At 43.5% G+C, this 17,733-nt stretch overlaps 1 protein-coding gene across 4 annotated transcripts in view; it reads right to left on the minus strand.

The window, feature by feature from the left end:
- Positions 1–6,530: 6,530 nt before the first annotated feature.
- KLHL20 (kelch like family member 20) overlaps positions 6,531–17,733 on the minus strand; it is a 97,331-nt gene continuing 86,128 nt past the window's right edge. For all 4 annotated transcript variants that reach the window (XM_040360107.1, XM_040360106.1, XM_040360105.1 and 1 more), the window contains 2 exons: positions 10,328–10,434; positions 6,531–7,545 (listed from right to left, as the gene is read on the minus strand). In XM_040360107.1, the coding sequence (XP_040216041.1) occupies positions 7,461–7,545; positions 10,328–10,434 (192 nt within the window). In that variant the 3' untranslated portion in view covers positions 6,531–7,460. The remainder of the gene's footprint in view (positions 7,546–10,327; positions 10,435–17,733) is intronic.

The following is a 17,733-nucleotide window of genomic DNA, read 5'->3' on the forward strand; positions in this document are numbered from 1 at the left end:
TCTTTGCGACAAGATAGAACCTCACAATTCGAATCGCGTTCTGCGATCCACCGACCAAAATCTGGTCAGGGTACCAAAAACCAAATACAAGTCCAAGTCCAAAGGAGAAAGGTGGTTTGCTTTTCAGGGTCCTAGACTATGGAACGCTTTACCAACCAGCATTCGGTTGGAGGAAAACCACCTGACTTTCAGAAGACAGATCAAAACTCTGCTCTTTTGATGTCATGAGACACGAACAACTAGCGCCCAGAAGCGATTCAGTTCGCATGCGCCGCGCTTTATAAGTTTTTCATTCATTCATTCATAAAAAAAAATGAATTTAAAAGGTAAAGTGTAAAAAAAATTTAATAAAAATAAAGTAAAAACAAAAAATAAAATGTAAGTGCCCTCATCCGCGCATGGTCAGAGTCCCTCAGGTGCCTTTTGGCAAACTCCAGGTAGGCCATCATGTGCCTTTTACTGAGAAATGGCTGCCGTCTGGCCACTCTACCATACAGGCCTGATTGGTGGAGTGCTGCAGAGATGGTCATTTTCTGGGAGGTTCTCTCTCGCCACAGAGAAACACTGGAGCTCCATCAGAGTGACCATTAAGTTCTTGGTCACCTCCCTGACTAAGGCCCTTCTCCCCCCGATCGCTCAATTTAGCCGAGCGGCCTGCTTCCAAACTTTTTATTTACGGATGATGGAGATCACTGTGCTCACTGGGACCTTCAATGCTGCAGACATATTTCTGTACCTATCCCCCAGTCTGTGCCTCGATACAACCCTGACTCCCCGGTCTACACACAATTCCTTGGACTTCATGGCTTGGTTTGTGCTCTGACATGCACTGTTAACTGTGGGACCTTATATAGACAGTTGTGTGCCTTTTCTAATCATGTCCAAGCAACTGAATTTACCACAGGTGGACTGCAATCAAGTTGTAGAAACATCTCAAGGATAATCAGTGGAAACAGGATGCACCGGAGCTGTACATGCGATTTTTTCATTTTTTATTTTTAATAAGTTTGCAAAGATTTCAAACGTACTTCTTTCACATTGTCATTATGGGGTATTGTTTGCAGAATTTAATCCATTGTGGAATAAGGCTGCAACATAACAAAATGGAAAAAGTGAAGCACTGTGAATACTTTCTGGTTGCACTGTAGTCTGTGCTCTGCTGTACAGGGGAGTGAGTGCATGATGCCAATATCCCAAAGTCAAAATCAGGGACTTGCATAAATTGCAAGATAATAAATGCCACAATTTCTTGGAACACCAAGAGTAAGTTTAAACACATTTACAAAAAATGTAAAAGCAAAGTTATTAAAAAAGCAATAACATTTATTATAAGCTAACATATTTTACACTTTACACATGCTAAAAAAGCATAGATGACAAAAGTAAACATTTTATTTACACAACACTTTATAAAAAGGTGCAAATGATCTGTCTTCTTCACCTTTTGTGCACATGCTCTTCACTTGTATTCTGATCGGTTCGTGCAGTTTTTAAAAAAGGTCAGTGGGATGCAAGCCAGTAACATGAAACTTGTGAATTAGATGGAGGTTGAGGTGGATTGATTAGTGAAGTCTTTTAATCTCATGCAGTTGCCGGTAGAGCCATTAACTTGATGGCACTATATGGTTTAATATAGGTAACTGGTTAACAGGAACATCTTTGACAAATGTATTGCCAAAAAGGTTTTGTAAACATTAAATATAGTTGACGAGTTGTTACAACACGATTCATGGACCGCAACAGAGTCTTCCTGGCTAAGTTTAGTCTCTGAACACAATGACCACTGGTGGAAGTCAAGGTACCTTAATTAAAAGATTATTGAATATGGAAATAGCTGAACATATTATATGCAGAGTAACTAGACAACAACAAGGCAATAACGTATGTTCAACAGAGCCAAAGAACTAAAATCCTGAGTCTGGACTGGCTGCCAATGCAGCTGGAAAGAATACCATATACAGAAAATATCTAGTACATACCTGTAAAATGTAGGTTGAAAGTGTAGAATGAACCATACTCAGACAAATCAAAATAGCAATAAGATGCACTTAAAATGTTTAGGTTAAAGCAGAGTTCCAATTGTTTTTTAGTTTATTAAAAGTCAGCAGCTACAAAAAGTATAGCTGCTGACTTTTAATAGACATACACTCACCTGCCACATGATCCAGCCACACAGAGCCTTGCTCCTCTCCCCCTTCTCTCCGTGGCGCCGTCATAACTGTGAGCACTCGGCTGTGATAGCTTGCGGCTTCGCGGCCAGTCGCACTGCGCCCTGCTATTGGCCAGGCAATCTTCTGGGACTTGTGACGTGTCCCAGAAGATGGCAGAGAAAGAGGGGCCACCTAGGAGAGGAGTTGCTGCCTAGGCGGCTAAGAGATGGAAGCAGGAAGTGGGACAGTAAGTCCCTCGCAAAACAAGGTACCCACTCACCCCCCCAAAAAAATGACATGCCAAATGTGGCATGTTAGGGGGCGAGGAGTGCTTAAAGCGGAAGTTCCACTTTTGGGTGGAACTCAGCTTGAAGTTTTATACTTAACTGTTCAAGCGGACCTATTCACACCTATGTGTTTTAATGCATGCCTTTTAATGCACAAGGACCATTGTTGGTCATTGTTTTATATAGTGCTGGCTTACAGCTCAGCATATGTTAAAGCTTTGATGTGCAATAAAAGGCCTGTTGATGACAACATAAATGCAGAACGCCTCAAAATGCATGAAAATGCTCACAAAAAATGTGAATATGGCCCTAGATCTTTACATGAAATTGGTAAATTTATATGTTCTCAAAATATTTAGACTTAAGTAATTCTAAAGGCTGAAGGTTTTTCACCTTCATGCATTCCACGCATAAAAAAGGTAAAAAACCTTCAGTATACATTACCCCCGCCCCCCTAATACTTACCTGAGCTTGATCTTGATCCAGTAATGTGCACAAAAGCAGCTGCTCTCCCAGCTCACTCCCTCAGAGACAGCAGCGGGAGCCATTGGCTCCTGCTGCTGTCAATCACAGCCAGTGAGGAGGGAGCAGAGCCCCATTCTGTTTGTCTTATGAACGCGCAGAGTGGGGCTCAGGAGCAAGCATGCAAGGGTGCACATAGCGGTTTGCTATGGGGGCACTCAGCAAGGATGAGAAGCAAGGAGCGCCAATGGGGTACCCGAGAAGGAGGATCAGGGGCTGCTCTGTAGGCAAGTATAATTTCTTTTTTTTTAGTAGGTCATCAAAATTGCAAATAATTTAAAGTAATCATATTCCTTAAAGATTATGCACGCAAGTTTGGGTTAGCAAACTGGAAGGAATTCTTTCTAAATAATAGTTATTGGAGGTGGTGTGTGGGTGTGTGGTGGGTTTGACTGTCTGAGGTTTAGAACTGATGAATTTGTCTCAGACGTTGAGACAAGCTCTATTACTTAGCAGCGCTATCGTTTCCTACAGTAATCCTTGGGTTTCCTTCATCTGAACAGCTATGATAGCATATGTAGTGTATACAAATGATCCCCAACTACTGCAGCATATGATTAGCAGTGGTTATGAATGATAAAAGTTGTCACATGGCAGTCTATGCTGTACGGACAAAAAATTCTTAAAATGCCAAATCCTACCAACTATTCTCAATAATTATTCTACCATCATTAGGGACTTTTTCTGAAAACTCAAATGTTAACATAAAGATATTGTATGATAGCAGGCTATTAAGGATGAGCCACTTGCACATGTGAACTATGCTGAAATGACGGACCAGGGTACAGACTTGTTGATCCTCCTATTTAAAGTGGTTGTAAACCCTTATTTTTCACTTTAACCTACAGGTAAGCCTATAATAAGGCTTACCTGTAGGTATAAAGAATATCTCCTAAACCTGTACGGTTTAGGAGATATTCCCCTCGCAAAGCGCCGCTGATTGCAGCGGCGCATGCGCAGGAGGGAATCCACGGCGAAAGGGCCGGCAGCCGCCGGACCTTGCCGATTTTAAATCTCCTGCACGCGCGCGGGAGTGACGTCATCGCCGCTCCAGCCAATCACAGCGCTGGAGCGGCGATACCCGGAAGACACGCCAGAGCAAGATGACATCTCACTCGGCGTGGACCAGGTAAGTTCTCTTCACCTCGTTCCGAGGTAAGTATTTCATAATCAGCTATTATGCTGTGCATACTAGCTGATTATGCCTTTTGCCTTGCAGGTTTAAAAAAAAAAAAAAAAAATTATATATGCGGTTTACAACCGCTTTAACAGGGATGATGTGACAAAAACCTAGGCCTTTAGACATGAGACCAGTAATAAGGAACCTGGTGCAGGCATTTCAGTCCTGAAATTCTCAATTTATCCATCATGGCAAGACTGTTAACAAAGCTTTATGTTAACATTTAATTATCCACTTTAAATGGTTTAGGAGTTTCAAATCAGACTCATGGTGAGGCCGATTTATGAAAATTAGTAAATAGGGGCAAACACCCAAAGCAATAAGATATTCTGTAATTTTAAAGTGGTAATAAACCAAACATTATATTGCAGCTTACCATTTCTTAGATGTGATGGCTGCATTCATTTTCTTTTAGGCTAGGTTCACAGTGGTTCGAATTCAAAATCGTGATAAAAATCGCGACTTTACGGCTGCGTTTTTGCCACGATTCGCGGCCGCGATTTCAAGGAATGCCGGTCTATAGAGCTGAATTTGCATCGCACACGGATCAAAGCGCACAGGACCTTTTTTCCCTGCAGCTTATATTCGCAACGCATTGATGTGAACGGCACTAATGTTAAACTATGTAATTTAAATGACTTGCGAATTTGAGAAATCGCAACGGCTCAAATTCGCAATAGAATTTGCAGCAGTGTGAACCTTTCATTCTTCCATTCTCACCTGGTGAATGCAGCCACCACATCTGAATTACTGGTGAGACGCAATATACTTTGTTTTACTTTTGAGTTTAATAATACTACTTTAATAAAATCTGGCTGGTTGCTATGGGTTTTCGGTTCAACATTTATTTTTGGAAATCAGTATAGTAATGGCACTCGCCTTTGAAAAAAAATGTGAGACAGGGTGCTGGAGAAAATGACTCCTTCGGATCCAGTGCACCTTTAACAGGGGGTTATGGTCAAAAGATGTGACAAAGTTTTGCTTGAGCCATTCGTAAGGGCATATTAGCAGCAAATAGCTTATTCATGTATCAGTAGGTGAGAGGGGGACGCAACTGCTTCTACAGATATACACCATAAGTAGCAATGAGGGTGCCAATGACAGGCTGTAATAAAAGTGAACAAGATTTTGGAGGTATAAAAAGGTGGCAATATATCACCTTTTCCTGTTTTGACTGGCCAGCCTCTGAAATGCAGCAGTAAACGTTTTACACTAAGCCGATGCATTATAACATTTTGGAGTGATGAGTGTTTGACACGGCCACCTCTGAGAAATACCTAGGTTTAAAAATTATTGCTTTGTGAAATAGTGGAAGTGAACAGAATTGGTTCCCTTTGCGACAGAAATGTCACTGTGGCATTTATCACTAGTAATCTTCTCTATGGTTGGTTTAGTATTGAGAGTGGTGATAAGATGGCCAACCCCCCAGTTAATTTTATTTTTTTCACGACTGAATTAGCGATAACTACACTGCCAAAGTCCATTATTATTACATTCCATTTCTCCCATTGCTTTTCTGCTTTCAGTAATCTTTACATCCAACAGTGGATGAGTATATTTTAGACTGTAGAGACTTACTTATATTTTTAGTATTTGCAGAACACATATTATATATATATATTAGGAAGCCAAGTATTAGTTGGATTGTTCCGATCTGCTGGCTGGAACACATGTTGAATTGTGTAGACCTACTTTAGGTAGTCGAGTGCACATACCTAGTATGCTTTTGAATGTTTGTTAGACCATGGAAATCTGGAGATCTAGAACTATTAACCATATCTAAGCAGTACCCTGAAAAACCGAACTTTCGTCTTAAGCTCCTCCTGAAATACAGCAGAGCACTAATTACACCCAACAACTGTATATGTGCAGTGCGAGATCATTTAAGGCACTGTGCCTGCGACTGCATGCATCATTAGATTTGGTGATGTCAGTACTGTGCTGTTCATTGTTCCCCACCTCCAGAAGAATGCAAGGATCATCCTGCTTCATTCAGGATGTGGATCAATGATTTCTGAACCTCCTGCTGCTTCCTAACCAGTCATCGAATCACTAGCCATCCTGCTGGAGAAATCTTACAAGAGGATGCAAAGCCCAGCCTCTACCGCTACACAGAGACACAGTGCAGAATAAAAAAGGTACAGCAAGTCAGTAATGGGAAAAAGATCAGCTGCAAGGAACCTATACTGGTGAGGATTTTTTGCCCTTTTTCAGACTCGGCTTCCAAAGATCAGGTCCTCTTTAGAAATGAGTTGGACTGAGTGATCATGAAAAGTGTCACTCATGGATTTCTTGGTGCGATACTGGAATGCTGCACACTTCAGAGAGATACTATTTTTCTGTCAATCAGTAAGTCATTGTTCAAACTTGGCACCATAGAACTTGCTGTACAAAAAAAAAAAAAAAATTCCAGGTTGAATGACAAATTACATTAATGGCCCATGAATGGTAATACTGACTTTGATCAGCCGACAGTTTACTTTTTGTTCTTCACATCTGTTTTCTCTACACAAACTATACAATTTTGCTACATCTGTTAAAGGCAACACAAGACCATTATCAAGGGTAGCAGTCTGTGCAGGTTTTAGAGGCACAAGGAAGTTGGATGAGACACTAGTGCAAGTGGCTGTATACTGTACTGCAGCATTTTACAATGTTTGGGGAAAGCTGAGGTGTTTTTTTATTTTTTTCACACTGCCGTGAACTTGGCCAGCTGTAAACATAGAATATGGATGTGTTGGCACAGTCATGTGCTAGGAATCTCTTGTAGGGACTTTTGATTCTTAGCCAAGCTGTAGACCACCTCATAATAACCTGCAATACCTTAGCATATGACAAAGCATGATGCTTTCCAGACATTCCCAAAACAAAACCATGTTCTTGGATCATTTTCACCTTCTTCAGGTCCAGGCATAAACAAATTTTCAGAACGTTACTACTCTCAGTGCCACCACAATCACATTCCATAACATACTGCTTAAGGAACCAGTCAAAGCAAACACTACCTTTTGTCCACTTGCTAAAACCTGCAGAATTTCAGAGCACTCGGGTCCTATGGAATTCTGATAAAACCCAACCCAAATCAGCTTTTTTTCTTACAAAATGGCATTAGAATCTTCCAAGACTCCAAAAGCCTGCAATCTTTCTGGGATATAAATAAAGGGAAAACGTGATTATCAGGGAGACAGAATAAAAGACTTTTCTTCGTGGCTCACTGATATAGTATCTTGTCAGAGTTCATTTTTTTTCCCCCCACTGAGGAAGTCCCTGGCAGTGTCCATGAACTGAGGCTTTCACATAACGAATGTTAGGCTGGATGGGCTACCAGATGTGCGATTCACAGTGTGTCATCTTGATAACGCCAACACCTCCTCCCAACCGTCGGTAGTTCATGCCGCCATATAACCTGCACACAAGAGGAGAGATGAGCACTAGTTTCTAGTAATATAGGGCATATTTCAGTTAAGTCAATGTATGTGTTCTGACCACTAAATGGACACAAATCAATGCAATGGTGTACATAATATTTGTTACATTCTCTTGTGCCAACATATACAGATTTCATCTATATCACAAGACAATGATTATTAGTGCCATACTTTGTTGTACAAACAGGCCAAAAATCTGCCAACCTTTGGCCCGTGTGTACAGCGGTCTGTTCTATAGAAGCCGGTCTCACAAATAACTTCTATTGAACAGGCATTCTGTAAAGCCGGCAACCGATCAGCAGTGGCAGCGAATGGCTGGGATAAAATGGCACAGTGGAAGGAGATTGCTGCACCAACCTCGCTTGTGTTAGTACGGTGATCAATTTTTTTTTTATGTTCTGCTGGGTTAAGTGAAAAAATAAAAATAAAAACTTTAAAGCTTTAAGCCTTGATCTTGTCCAGCTCTGGTTGGGCCAAGCTGCAAGCTGGCCTCATTGCAATTGTGTTGGACAATGGAAAATATAGTTTTTCCCAGTGGAAAGCTACAAATAGGCAGTCAAGCTGATGCATGAAGGGAGAATGTGGTTGCTACCCCTAGATGATACTGCCTGGGAAGAAAAGCCTTACCCTACAGTAAAAAAAAAAAAAAAAAAAAAAAGTTGCCAACTACACAGATGCCTTATTATAACAGAACATAATAAATACAACTCTGCTCTCTATAAGCATCATTTGGATCGTAGAATATATAGTACTAGCTAGAATTTCATGTTATCGTGCATAGTGCGCCCTCTGCTGTACCTTTCTAAGAAGGGTTTTAGCCTGGTGGCATTTCAGTTAACCTGTACTTTGCAACGTGTAGTTAATTACACCCATGAACTAGGCTAAGACCCCTTTCACACTGAGCAGCCTCTACTTTTACAGTCAACGCTATGGGCGGATTTGCGGTGCATTCCGGCCGCTAGCGGGGCGGTTTTACCTCCTGCTAGCGGCCGAGAAAGGGTTAAAACCGCCCGCAATGCACTGCTGCAGCAACGGTATACGGTATAGCCGCACTGTCCCATTGATTTCAATGGGCTGCAGCGGTAAACATATTGCTCCTTCACCGCTCCAAAGATGCGGCTCGCAGGACTTTTTTACCGTCCTGCTAGCGCAACGCTCCAGTGTGCAAGCCCACTGGAGACAATGGTGCAGCTTGAATTGCAGGCGCTATTTTTAACGCTATAGCACCTGCAATACACCCTCATTATGAAAGGGGTCTAAAAGATTTTTTTGATCCAGAATAAAAAGTGAATTTTAATAACATTTCACAAATTTTATTGCTGGTCATTACCTACAGTTTTTAACATTTACATTACAATAAAAAAAGCTCATGCTATGCTTACTACCAGAGATAAAAAAAAAAGCAATGCCGCACTATTCAGATTGTTATCCACATAGACCCCATGCTTAAAACCTAAAAGCGGAGAACAGTTGTACTTAATGTTCATATAACCCTGGCAGAATTTATGACCTTTTTAATGCGATTCAAATTAAACACCACTCCGGGGTAATTTTTGTTTGTTCTGTTTGGTGTATTGCAAGTGAGCGGTCTAGTGGCATTGGTGCAAAACAGTTTACAAATTCTGTCATGAGTATGTAAAATGCCTCTTCTGATGACAACCACTCCACTATTTTTATATGTTATAGATTAATATATATATATATATATAATTATTTTTTATTACGTACGTACGTACGCACGCACGCACGCACGCACGCACGTACGTACGTACTCACGTACGCGCAGCACTGCACACTTTAAGCATTTCAGGGATAATTTTGCTTTAAAAGTAAATCCTCCCAAATGACCTTTCCTCAGCAAAAAGCTAAACGTACCTTCAGATCTCAGCTCATTCCTCTTCACACTGCCACCCCATGCTCAAGTAGCACTTACAGAAATGGTGACCTGTACACTACGTGCATATGTGGGCACCCAGTCACAGAGATGGAGATGTGTATTCTGTTCATCTCTATGGCCAGGTACCTGTTCAGCATCAAACAAGTCAAACTGATAGCATGTTTTTAAAATGTTTGCATTTCCAAATTAATAGTAATAGAGTGTCCAACACTGCAAAGTCAGTATGACAAAAAGATCACTATTGATTAACCAAGAAGAACTCCAAGTAACTTAAGGCAGAGTTCACACTGGCGTTAAAAGCGTTAAAAATGCCCCTCAAACGCCTATGCACAAGATGGTGCTGTTCACACTATGTGTTGTCTATTGTATCAAAAACATGAAACGTTAGCGTAGCTTCAAAATGAAAACCTCATGTCGAATCAGGAGGCATTTGAAGCCTTTCAACGCCTCCCATTCAAGTCTATGGCAACGCTTTGCAAATGCTTTGGCAGGCAGTTGCGGAGCAGTTGTGGGGCGTTAAGATTAGCTTATTACCGTTAAAGAAATAGGAGTTTGTGGAACAGTTTAAATGCTTGTAAAAAGCTTCAGAACTACACATGGGGTGTTTGGGGAGCATTTTTAATGCTGCATTAACATTTGTAAAATGCCTGTCTAATGCTCACTCTAAAGCTCATTTACGCGAGTCTAATGCCCATACTAACGCTATGGGGGCGTTCGTTAAGCGTTAGAAATTTAGTGTGAACAAGCCCCAAGGATCAATAGTATGTTAAAAAAAAAAAAAAAAGTTAACTTGAAAGCATTTATATGAATTTAGCAAGAGGCACTACAGAGACAATCTGTATATAGTAGACAAACATTCTCACCTCCAAGTATTAGCATCTGGATCAAACACTTCTATAGTTTTCAAGTACGTTGTTCCATCAAATCCACCTACAGCCATCAACTGCCCATTGACCACAGCTAGACCGACCTATGGCATGGATAAAAGTGAAATAAGCATGAGCAGTGTTACATGCCATATGAAAAGTATTCTTTAATAAGCAAAACACTACAATTTTTCTCTAAGGCATCGGTAGCTTGCAACTATGTTAATAATTTTTAAACTTATTAAATTTATAGAACTGGTGGCCATAACATGGACTGAACATGCTACCTAAAAAAAAAAAAAAAAAAAAGGAGTATTGTTGCCCAAATAATTAGACAGACCCCAGAAGGTCAGTGTACTCCACACTAAGGAACACGCTTTGATTTTGGCAGAAAAAATACCCAACGCTTGTAAAAGTGTGTACGCGTTGAGTCTTGTTTACAGATGTCAAAAGCTTGGGTGATCAGTAATTTCATTGGCCAGAATAATAATTTATCCCAGCTATTAAAATGATTTAACACTGAAGCGCTAAATGTGCCTAGCATGAACACGCATTTTAGACGTGTTTACAAACGTCACTTTTTTCAGGGGAATTTCTGCTGCTCCTGGATTCTCTGGCAGTGAGGTTTTTGTTATTCTGCCTCTAAAAGCCCCTGCCATTAAACGCTGCAGGGGAGTTTAGAGATAGGAAAAAAAAAAAAACATGCCAGACGCCCCTAGATGCAGGTGCAAAAATGTCCAGTGTGCATGAGGCCTTATACATACAGCCAGTTTATTAAGGTGCAATATAAACCCCTTACTAGATATTTTCTCGCTCCTCCACTACAAAAGGGGTCTATAGCAAAAAGAAAAGCTGGGAATGGCTGGGATGTGATCTTTTTGACTGAGCAGTTTATAATGGATGTCAAGTGGCAATAAATAAAACAGCCAGAAGAACAAAGTAGCATGGATGCAGCTACTACACAAGGTCAAATCATAACAGAAAAAAAAAAAAAAAAGAATTTTGACTTGCATGTAAAAGTCCATATCTTGGACTACAGTACAAGACACTCTGTGGGACTCCAGTTTTTCAGCAAGTAATAAGGGAAGAGAGAAGAGAGGGGAGGGACCCGTTTCATGCTCTGTGCTCCAAGATATGGAAATTGCAGGCAAGCCAAATTTCTCATTATCTTAAATCCTACAGGACAGGACAGGACAGGAGACCGATAGTTACTACCCCCCCCCCCCCCACTCTTCCAAGGTCCTTTAAACTCTAATTTTCTTCTCTGTCCCAGAATAGCACCACCTGGGGTGCCCTACCATTAGGCATCTTCCGGCACAATATATATTATCCTCAAAGCAGCGTTCCACCCAAAAGTGGAACTTCCGCTTTAAGCACTCCTCGTCCCCTGACACCACATTTGGCATGTCAATTTTTTTGGAGGGTGGGGGGGGGGGGGAATAACATCTTTAGTGGAACTCCCTGTTCCACTTCCTCCTTCCCATCTTCGGCTGCCTAGGTGACTGCTCCTCCCGCCCTAGGTGACCCCCCCCCCTGCAAACGATATTCTGGGACACAACTCAGGTCCCAGAATATCGGCTAGCTAATAGGAGAGTGCAGTGCGACTCGAACATGAGCAGTGCGAGACCAGCTGTGAAGTCGTAAGCTGTCATAGCCGGGTGCTCACAGTTAGGACGATGGCACCGGGGAGAGGAGCAAACCTCCGGGCGGCCGCATTGTTGGACCGTGGAGCAGGTGTCGATTTATTAACAGTCGGCAGCTATGCTTTTTGTAGCTGCTGACTTTTAATAAACGAACACACAGGTGGAACTCCGCTTTAAGCCTCATCATTGAACACTTGTGTCACTTTGTGTATGCACTACCCCCCATTCCTTATTTATGTTCTGTTAGTCTAGGCTGCGTCCCACTCACTGAACTGTATTGTTACATACTCTTGCAACCCGTTCTTAGGGGATGACGCACTTTTGTCTCTTTACCATGTAAACACTGTTACTTCCCTCAAAGATTTTTGAACAAGGACGATAGGACACATGACTTCGTCATAGACCACAAAAACTGAGGGGTGGGCAAAAATATAGTAAAAAGCAGTAAACATTCCGATGACTGCACGGAGCACCTTGGGGCCAAAACTTGCATCAGCAGAAGCCTGGAGATCTACCAAGTAAAACTGAGAAGGTATGAACTGAAGACCAGATGGCAGCTTGAGTGAGCCAATAGGGAAGGAAGAAACCCCTTTCCTTGAGCGTATAAGCCCTGTAAATTAGCTGCATGGGTCACCTACCTATGGTGGAAGAGGCAGCTGAATGGCCCTTCTTGGAATTTTCACAGAGGACAAAAAGGGATTTAGATTTTCCCTAGAGGAAATATCTCCAGCTAGGAAAACAACTGCTCTGACCACATCCATTCAATTGTGGTTGTAAAAAGGAAAAACTATATTTTATTTTTTAAAGTGGATGTAAACCCCAAAAAACTTTTTTTCCGTCCCCTTGCTTTGAGTGACATACATTACCTCTCAGTGAACTGTGGATCACCCCCCATATTATGATAAACATCCAGGAATGTGCATGTGTCCAAGCTAGTGCACAAGATATGTAAAAACCCTGTCACTCGAAGCAAGGGGACGGAAAGGACTTTTTATTTAGACAGGTTTTTATCTGGAAGTCTGTTAATTTTCACTGAACAATAAAAGAGGATTGCTCAGAGCTGGATTACTGTGTGGCAAGACTGGGCACAGATGATAGGAAATCTTATTCTCTACATTGTGACATCTAAAAAAAAAAATGTCTATATTTACCTGCTCTACACAATGGTTTTGCACAGAGCAGTGGTTAAAAGGATTTATCACCACCAATAGGTACAGTAAGATGGTTACTGAGAACAGAACTGAAAGGGTCCACTATCGGGGCCGACCATTTTTTTTTTAAAATTCTGCAAAAAGTGTAAGAGGAAGGAATTCCTTGTGTGGATTCAGCCAATCATCATGCAAAGCACAGTAAAACTGCGTGTGCAGAAGGGACAGGAAGGTGTAGGAGACAGATGTCTGTCTCAGAGAAGAGGGACCTACGACCTCCGTACGAATTTAGCGTTTTTGCTTCCGATAGACTAGTGCACTGAAGCACCAGGTCCATGGCGAGTACCCCGCATTGGGGCTTTGTTCAAATTGTGGTTAAAAAAATATAAATAATATCACACCATCTAGCCTTCTTTCTTACTATATGTGTACGAGGAAACATAACTATTGGGCAGTCCAGGATCCCACAGGAATCACAGAACCCAGAGGTGGTTCATATGTGTGGTTTGACTTGAACTTAAATGTGAGGTCACATGCTCAGAGGTGAGCGGCTTTTACCAAAGGGGGGAGCACCAGAGTCTGGACACTTCAAAACATGTGGATCACCTCAACAAAGGATTTCTTTTATGTTTGATAAAGACTTTATGTTACACTGACCCATGAGACCTAGGGCCAGTGTATCACAATTTTCTGCACTTTATTTTCACAATTTGTCACTTCAGGATTTACTATAATGAATTTATGATTTAATCCTGTCAGTGTGCATTTGATCTCAATCATGTCAGTTTGAATTATTTGATTTTTGTATTTCTACAGTTCAGTATTATATAGCACTATTGTCAATTTTATACTGCAGTGTTTAGATCATTTACAATATATATGATTTTGCATGCGAGTATTCTATTCACTAAAGAAGTATATTGCACTATTGTCACTTCATTTATCCACTGCTGTTTTAACCACTTCCGGAACCGCCACATGTACATATACGTCGGCAGAATGGCTACATGCGGCGGTCGGAAATCCTCGGGGAGTGATCCGGGACGACGGCGTGGCTATTCGTATATAGCTGCCCCATCGCGATCGCTCCCCGGAGCTGAAGAACGGGGAGAGCCGTATGTAAACACGGCTTCCCCGTGCTTCACTGTGGCGGCTGCATCGATCGAGTGATCCCTTTTATTTTTATCTCAAACAAAGGTCTTTTATTGAGCATGTATAAAATAAATTCAGTTTACATTCTCCAGAGCTTTTTAAAACATTGAACATTACATGGGAGAGTACACATAAAAACCAAGCAGTGTATTACAGTCAAATCCCCAACACCTTGTAAGGATTCCAGGAGACAATTCCCTCCCTATCCCTTCCGAGGCCCGTAACGGCGTCCCCTATTCAGCCGGCATCCGCCTTAGAACAGTCTGTCATACACCAAGTCTATTGGGGCCAACCCAGGAACATCCAGCCACCTTGCCCATAACTTTTCATATTTACCGCTCGACCCTCGTTTCTGATATACCACCTTCTCTAATCTAAGAGTGACTCCCATTTGTGTAATCCATTCCTGCACTGTTGGGGGTTCAGTGTCCTTCCAGTGTCTTAGTATCATCAGGCGGGCCTGGAACAGAGCCCTGCCTATAGCCTGTCTAGGGATAGCCTCCGCCAGGATACCCTCCGTGATCCCAAGAAGACAGACCTTGGGATCCAAAGGGACTTGGGCCTGAAAGGCCTTATTAATCGAGTCCACCACCCCCGACCAGTACAAGTGGAGCTTCGGGCATCGCCACAAAAGGTGAATGAGGTCACCATGGTCCCTGTAGCATCTAGTGCAACCGGGGTCCACCTCCAGTCCCATCCGCGCCAGCCGGGCCGGCGTATAGTGTACCCGTAGAAGGATGTAAAGTTGTGATAGTCTATGTGCCACGTTCAGGGAGCAGGCGGGGATCGCCTGCAAGGCCTCTTCCCACTGCTCATCCTCAAACGCACCCACATCCCGTTCCCACTGCGCCACCGCCTTATGCGGGGCACCCGGTAGGAAGAGGTTTAGCAACATAGCGTAGCAGTTGGATATAAAACCCTTATATGTGGACACATCTAATAAGTAGTTAAATACCGGGGCTACATTCAACGTCCATATGTCATCCTCCTGCTGTGCATCGAATGCATGTTTAAGTTGTAGGTAATAAAATTGCATGGACGTAGGGAGTTGAAAGTCCTCCCTGAGTTCTGCAAAAGGTCTCAGCTTGCCCGCCCTTACAATGTGTGACATTGCGGATATCCCATGCCCTTTCCATCTCGATCCGTACGGTATCTTAGCTATCTCTCGGTAGTGTAGATTATCCCATATGGGGCTGTATTTTGTGAACCCTGTCACGCCTTGCATCATCCTGATCTTGTTCCAGACCTTTTGCATGAGGACATATGTGGGGAACCGCCTGTTGGATTTAGCATACTGCAATGCTTCCAATCCCTCCGCCACCTCCGCCCCGGTCGTGAACCTGAGCAGGCGAACCGAAGAGTCCTTCAGGTTCAACTGGAGGTCCCCTTGGGGGGCAGACCCTCTCGCAATATGCTGCGCCTGGGAGGCTAAATAGTAGAGCCAGGGGTTGGGCAATGCCAATCCGCCGGCCTCCTTTGGACATTGCAGTTGTTCCAATTTGACCCTGGGAGGTTTTGCTAACCAGATTAATGAGCGGAAGAGGGAATTAATAATTCGAAATTTTTTCAGAGGGATGACCATCGGGGAGTTATGTAATATGTATAGCAGTTGTGGCATAAGGATCATTTTTATTAGATTCACCCTCCCCACCAGTGACAGTTTAAGTTTGCTCCACACCTTGACCCGGTCCCTGCAGCGATTAATCAGCGGGGTAAGGTTGAGTTTAATGGAATCTAGTGGGCATGGCGTGACTTGGATACCCAGGTACCGAAAAGATTCAGATACCGGGATATCTTGTATATTATTCACAGGCGGGATAGATCGTCGATCAAGCAGTAGCAAGGAGGACTTGGTCCAGTTAATAGTCAGGCCCGAGTAAACGCCGAACCGTCGGACCACCGTCATGGCCTGCGTCAATGACCCGGCCGTGTCCCCTAGAAGCAGCATGGTATCGTCGGCATACATCATAATTTTCTCGTGCAGGTCTCCAAAATGGAATCCCTGAATCAAAGGATCTGCCCGAATCATGACCGCAAGAGGTTCAATGGCCAGGGCAAAGAGGAGAGGCGACAATGGGCACCCCTGCCTCGTGCCCCTGTGCAAGTCAAAAGTGCGCGACACCCTACCACCCTCCCTTATCGCCGCCACCGGGGAAGAGTATAGGAGTCGGACCCAGGAAATGAAGCCCTCTCCAAACCCAAATTTTCGCATCACCGCCCAAAGATACTCCCATTCAACACTATCAAACGCTTTGTGTGCGTCAAGAGATAGTAGGGCCCTGTCTCCCATGTTGTCCGCCTGAGATTGCATATTGAGAAAGAGTCTCCTCAAGTTTATCGCCGTCGATTTCTGCGGCATAAACCCCGACTGGTCAGAATGAATAATATTAGAAATGGCACCATTCAGCCTGACCGCCAGGACCTTGGCGAGAATCTTTACATCGTTCTGTAATAGGGAAATCGGTCTGTAGGATCCCGGGTCAAGTGGGTCTTTGTCAGGTTTGAGGATCAAGACAATGTTTGCCCTGGTCATCGACTTGGGGAGAGTGCCCACCTCCCTTGCGGCATTAAATACCTTCAAGAGATGTGGGAGCATCAGTTCCCCGTATTGTTTGTATACCTCCGCAGGGAGGCCATCATCCCCAGGGGCCTTGGAATTAGGGAAAAGGCTAGTCGCCATCTGCAGCTCACCCAAAGTCAGAGGTGCCTCCAGCATCTCCTTATCAGAGGTCGACAGTTGCGGTAACAGGACAGGTTCCAGATAGTCCCCCAACGAGTCCAAGGAGTATGTACCCCTGGACTCATAGAGGGAGGAGTAAAACCCGACCAGCTCCCCCAGGACCTGGTCCGGGGAGTTCGTCACCCCCCCCACCCGAGGCGCGTAGCGCTCCAATGGAGGGAGACATCTGCTGGGCATGGGCAATGGTGGCCAGCATACGGCCTGTGTGTTCACCCTCCTCATAGTAAGCCGCCTTTTGGAAAAAGCGTTTCCTCTCTGCTCCCGAGGTCGTGACCCGGTACAGGGCATCCTGCGCCGACAACCACGCCTCCCTGTTTGAGTCCGAAGGGTCTGCAATAAATTTGGCCTCAAGGTTTTCCGCCATTCGTTCTACCCCTTCCCTAAGTGCATTTGTCCGCCCCTTAACGGCCTGGATCTCAGTGATAAACAAGCCCCTCAGGACAGCCTTGAAGGCCTCCCAAGTGACCGCCACATCATTAGTGTCTGCATGTAAGCGCCAGTATTCCTCAATACGGGCCTCAATGTGCTCGTGTGAAGGGAAAAGGCTCAGCCAGAAGGCATTCAACTTCCACGGGGCCTTGGCCACCGTCGAAGGGGGACGCACCTCCAGGGACACTATCAACGGGGAGTGATCAGATACACTTCTCAAACCATACCTCATTTCTGAAATATATTTCTCTGCATTATGTGAGCACAGGCATAGATCAATCCTAGACAGGG

This window comes from Rana temporaria, chromosome 7, assembly GCF_905171775.1.
Source record: "Rana temporaria chromosome 7, aRanTem1.1, whole genome shotgun sequence".
Classification (NCBI taxonomy): domain Eukaryota; kingdom Metazoa; phylum Chordata; class Amphibia; order Anura; family Ranidae; genus Rana; species Rana temporaria.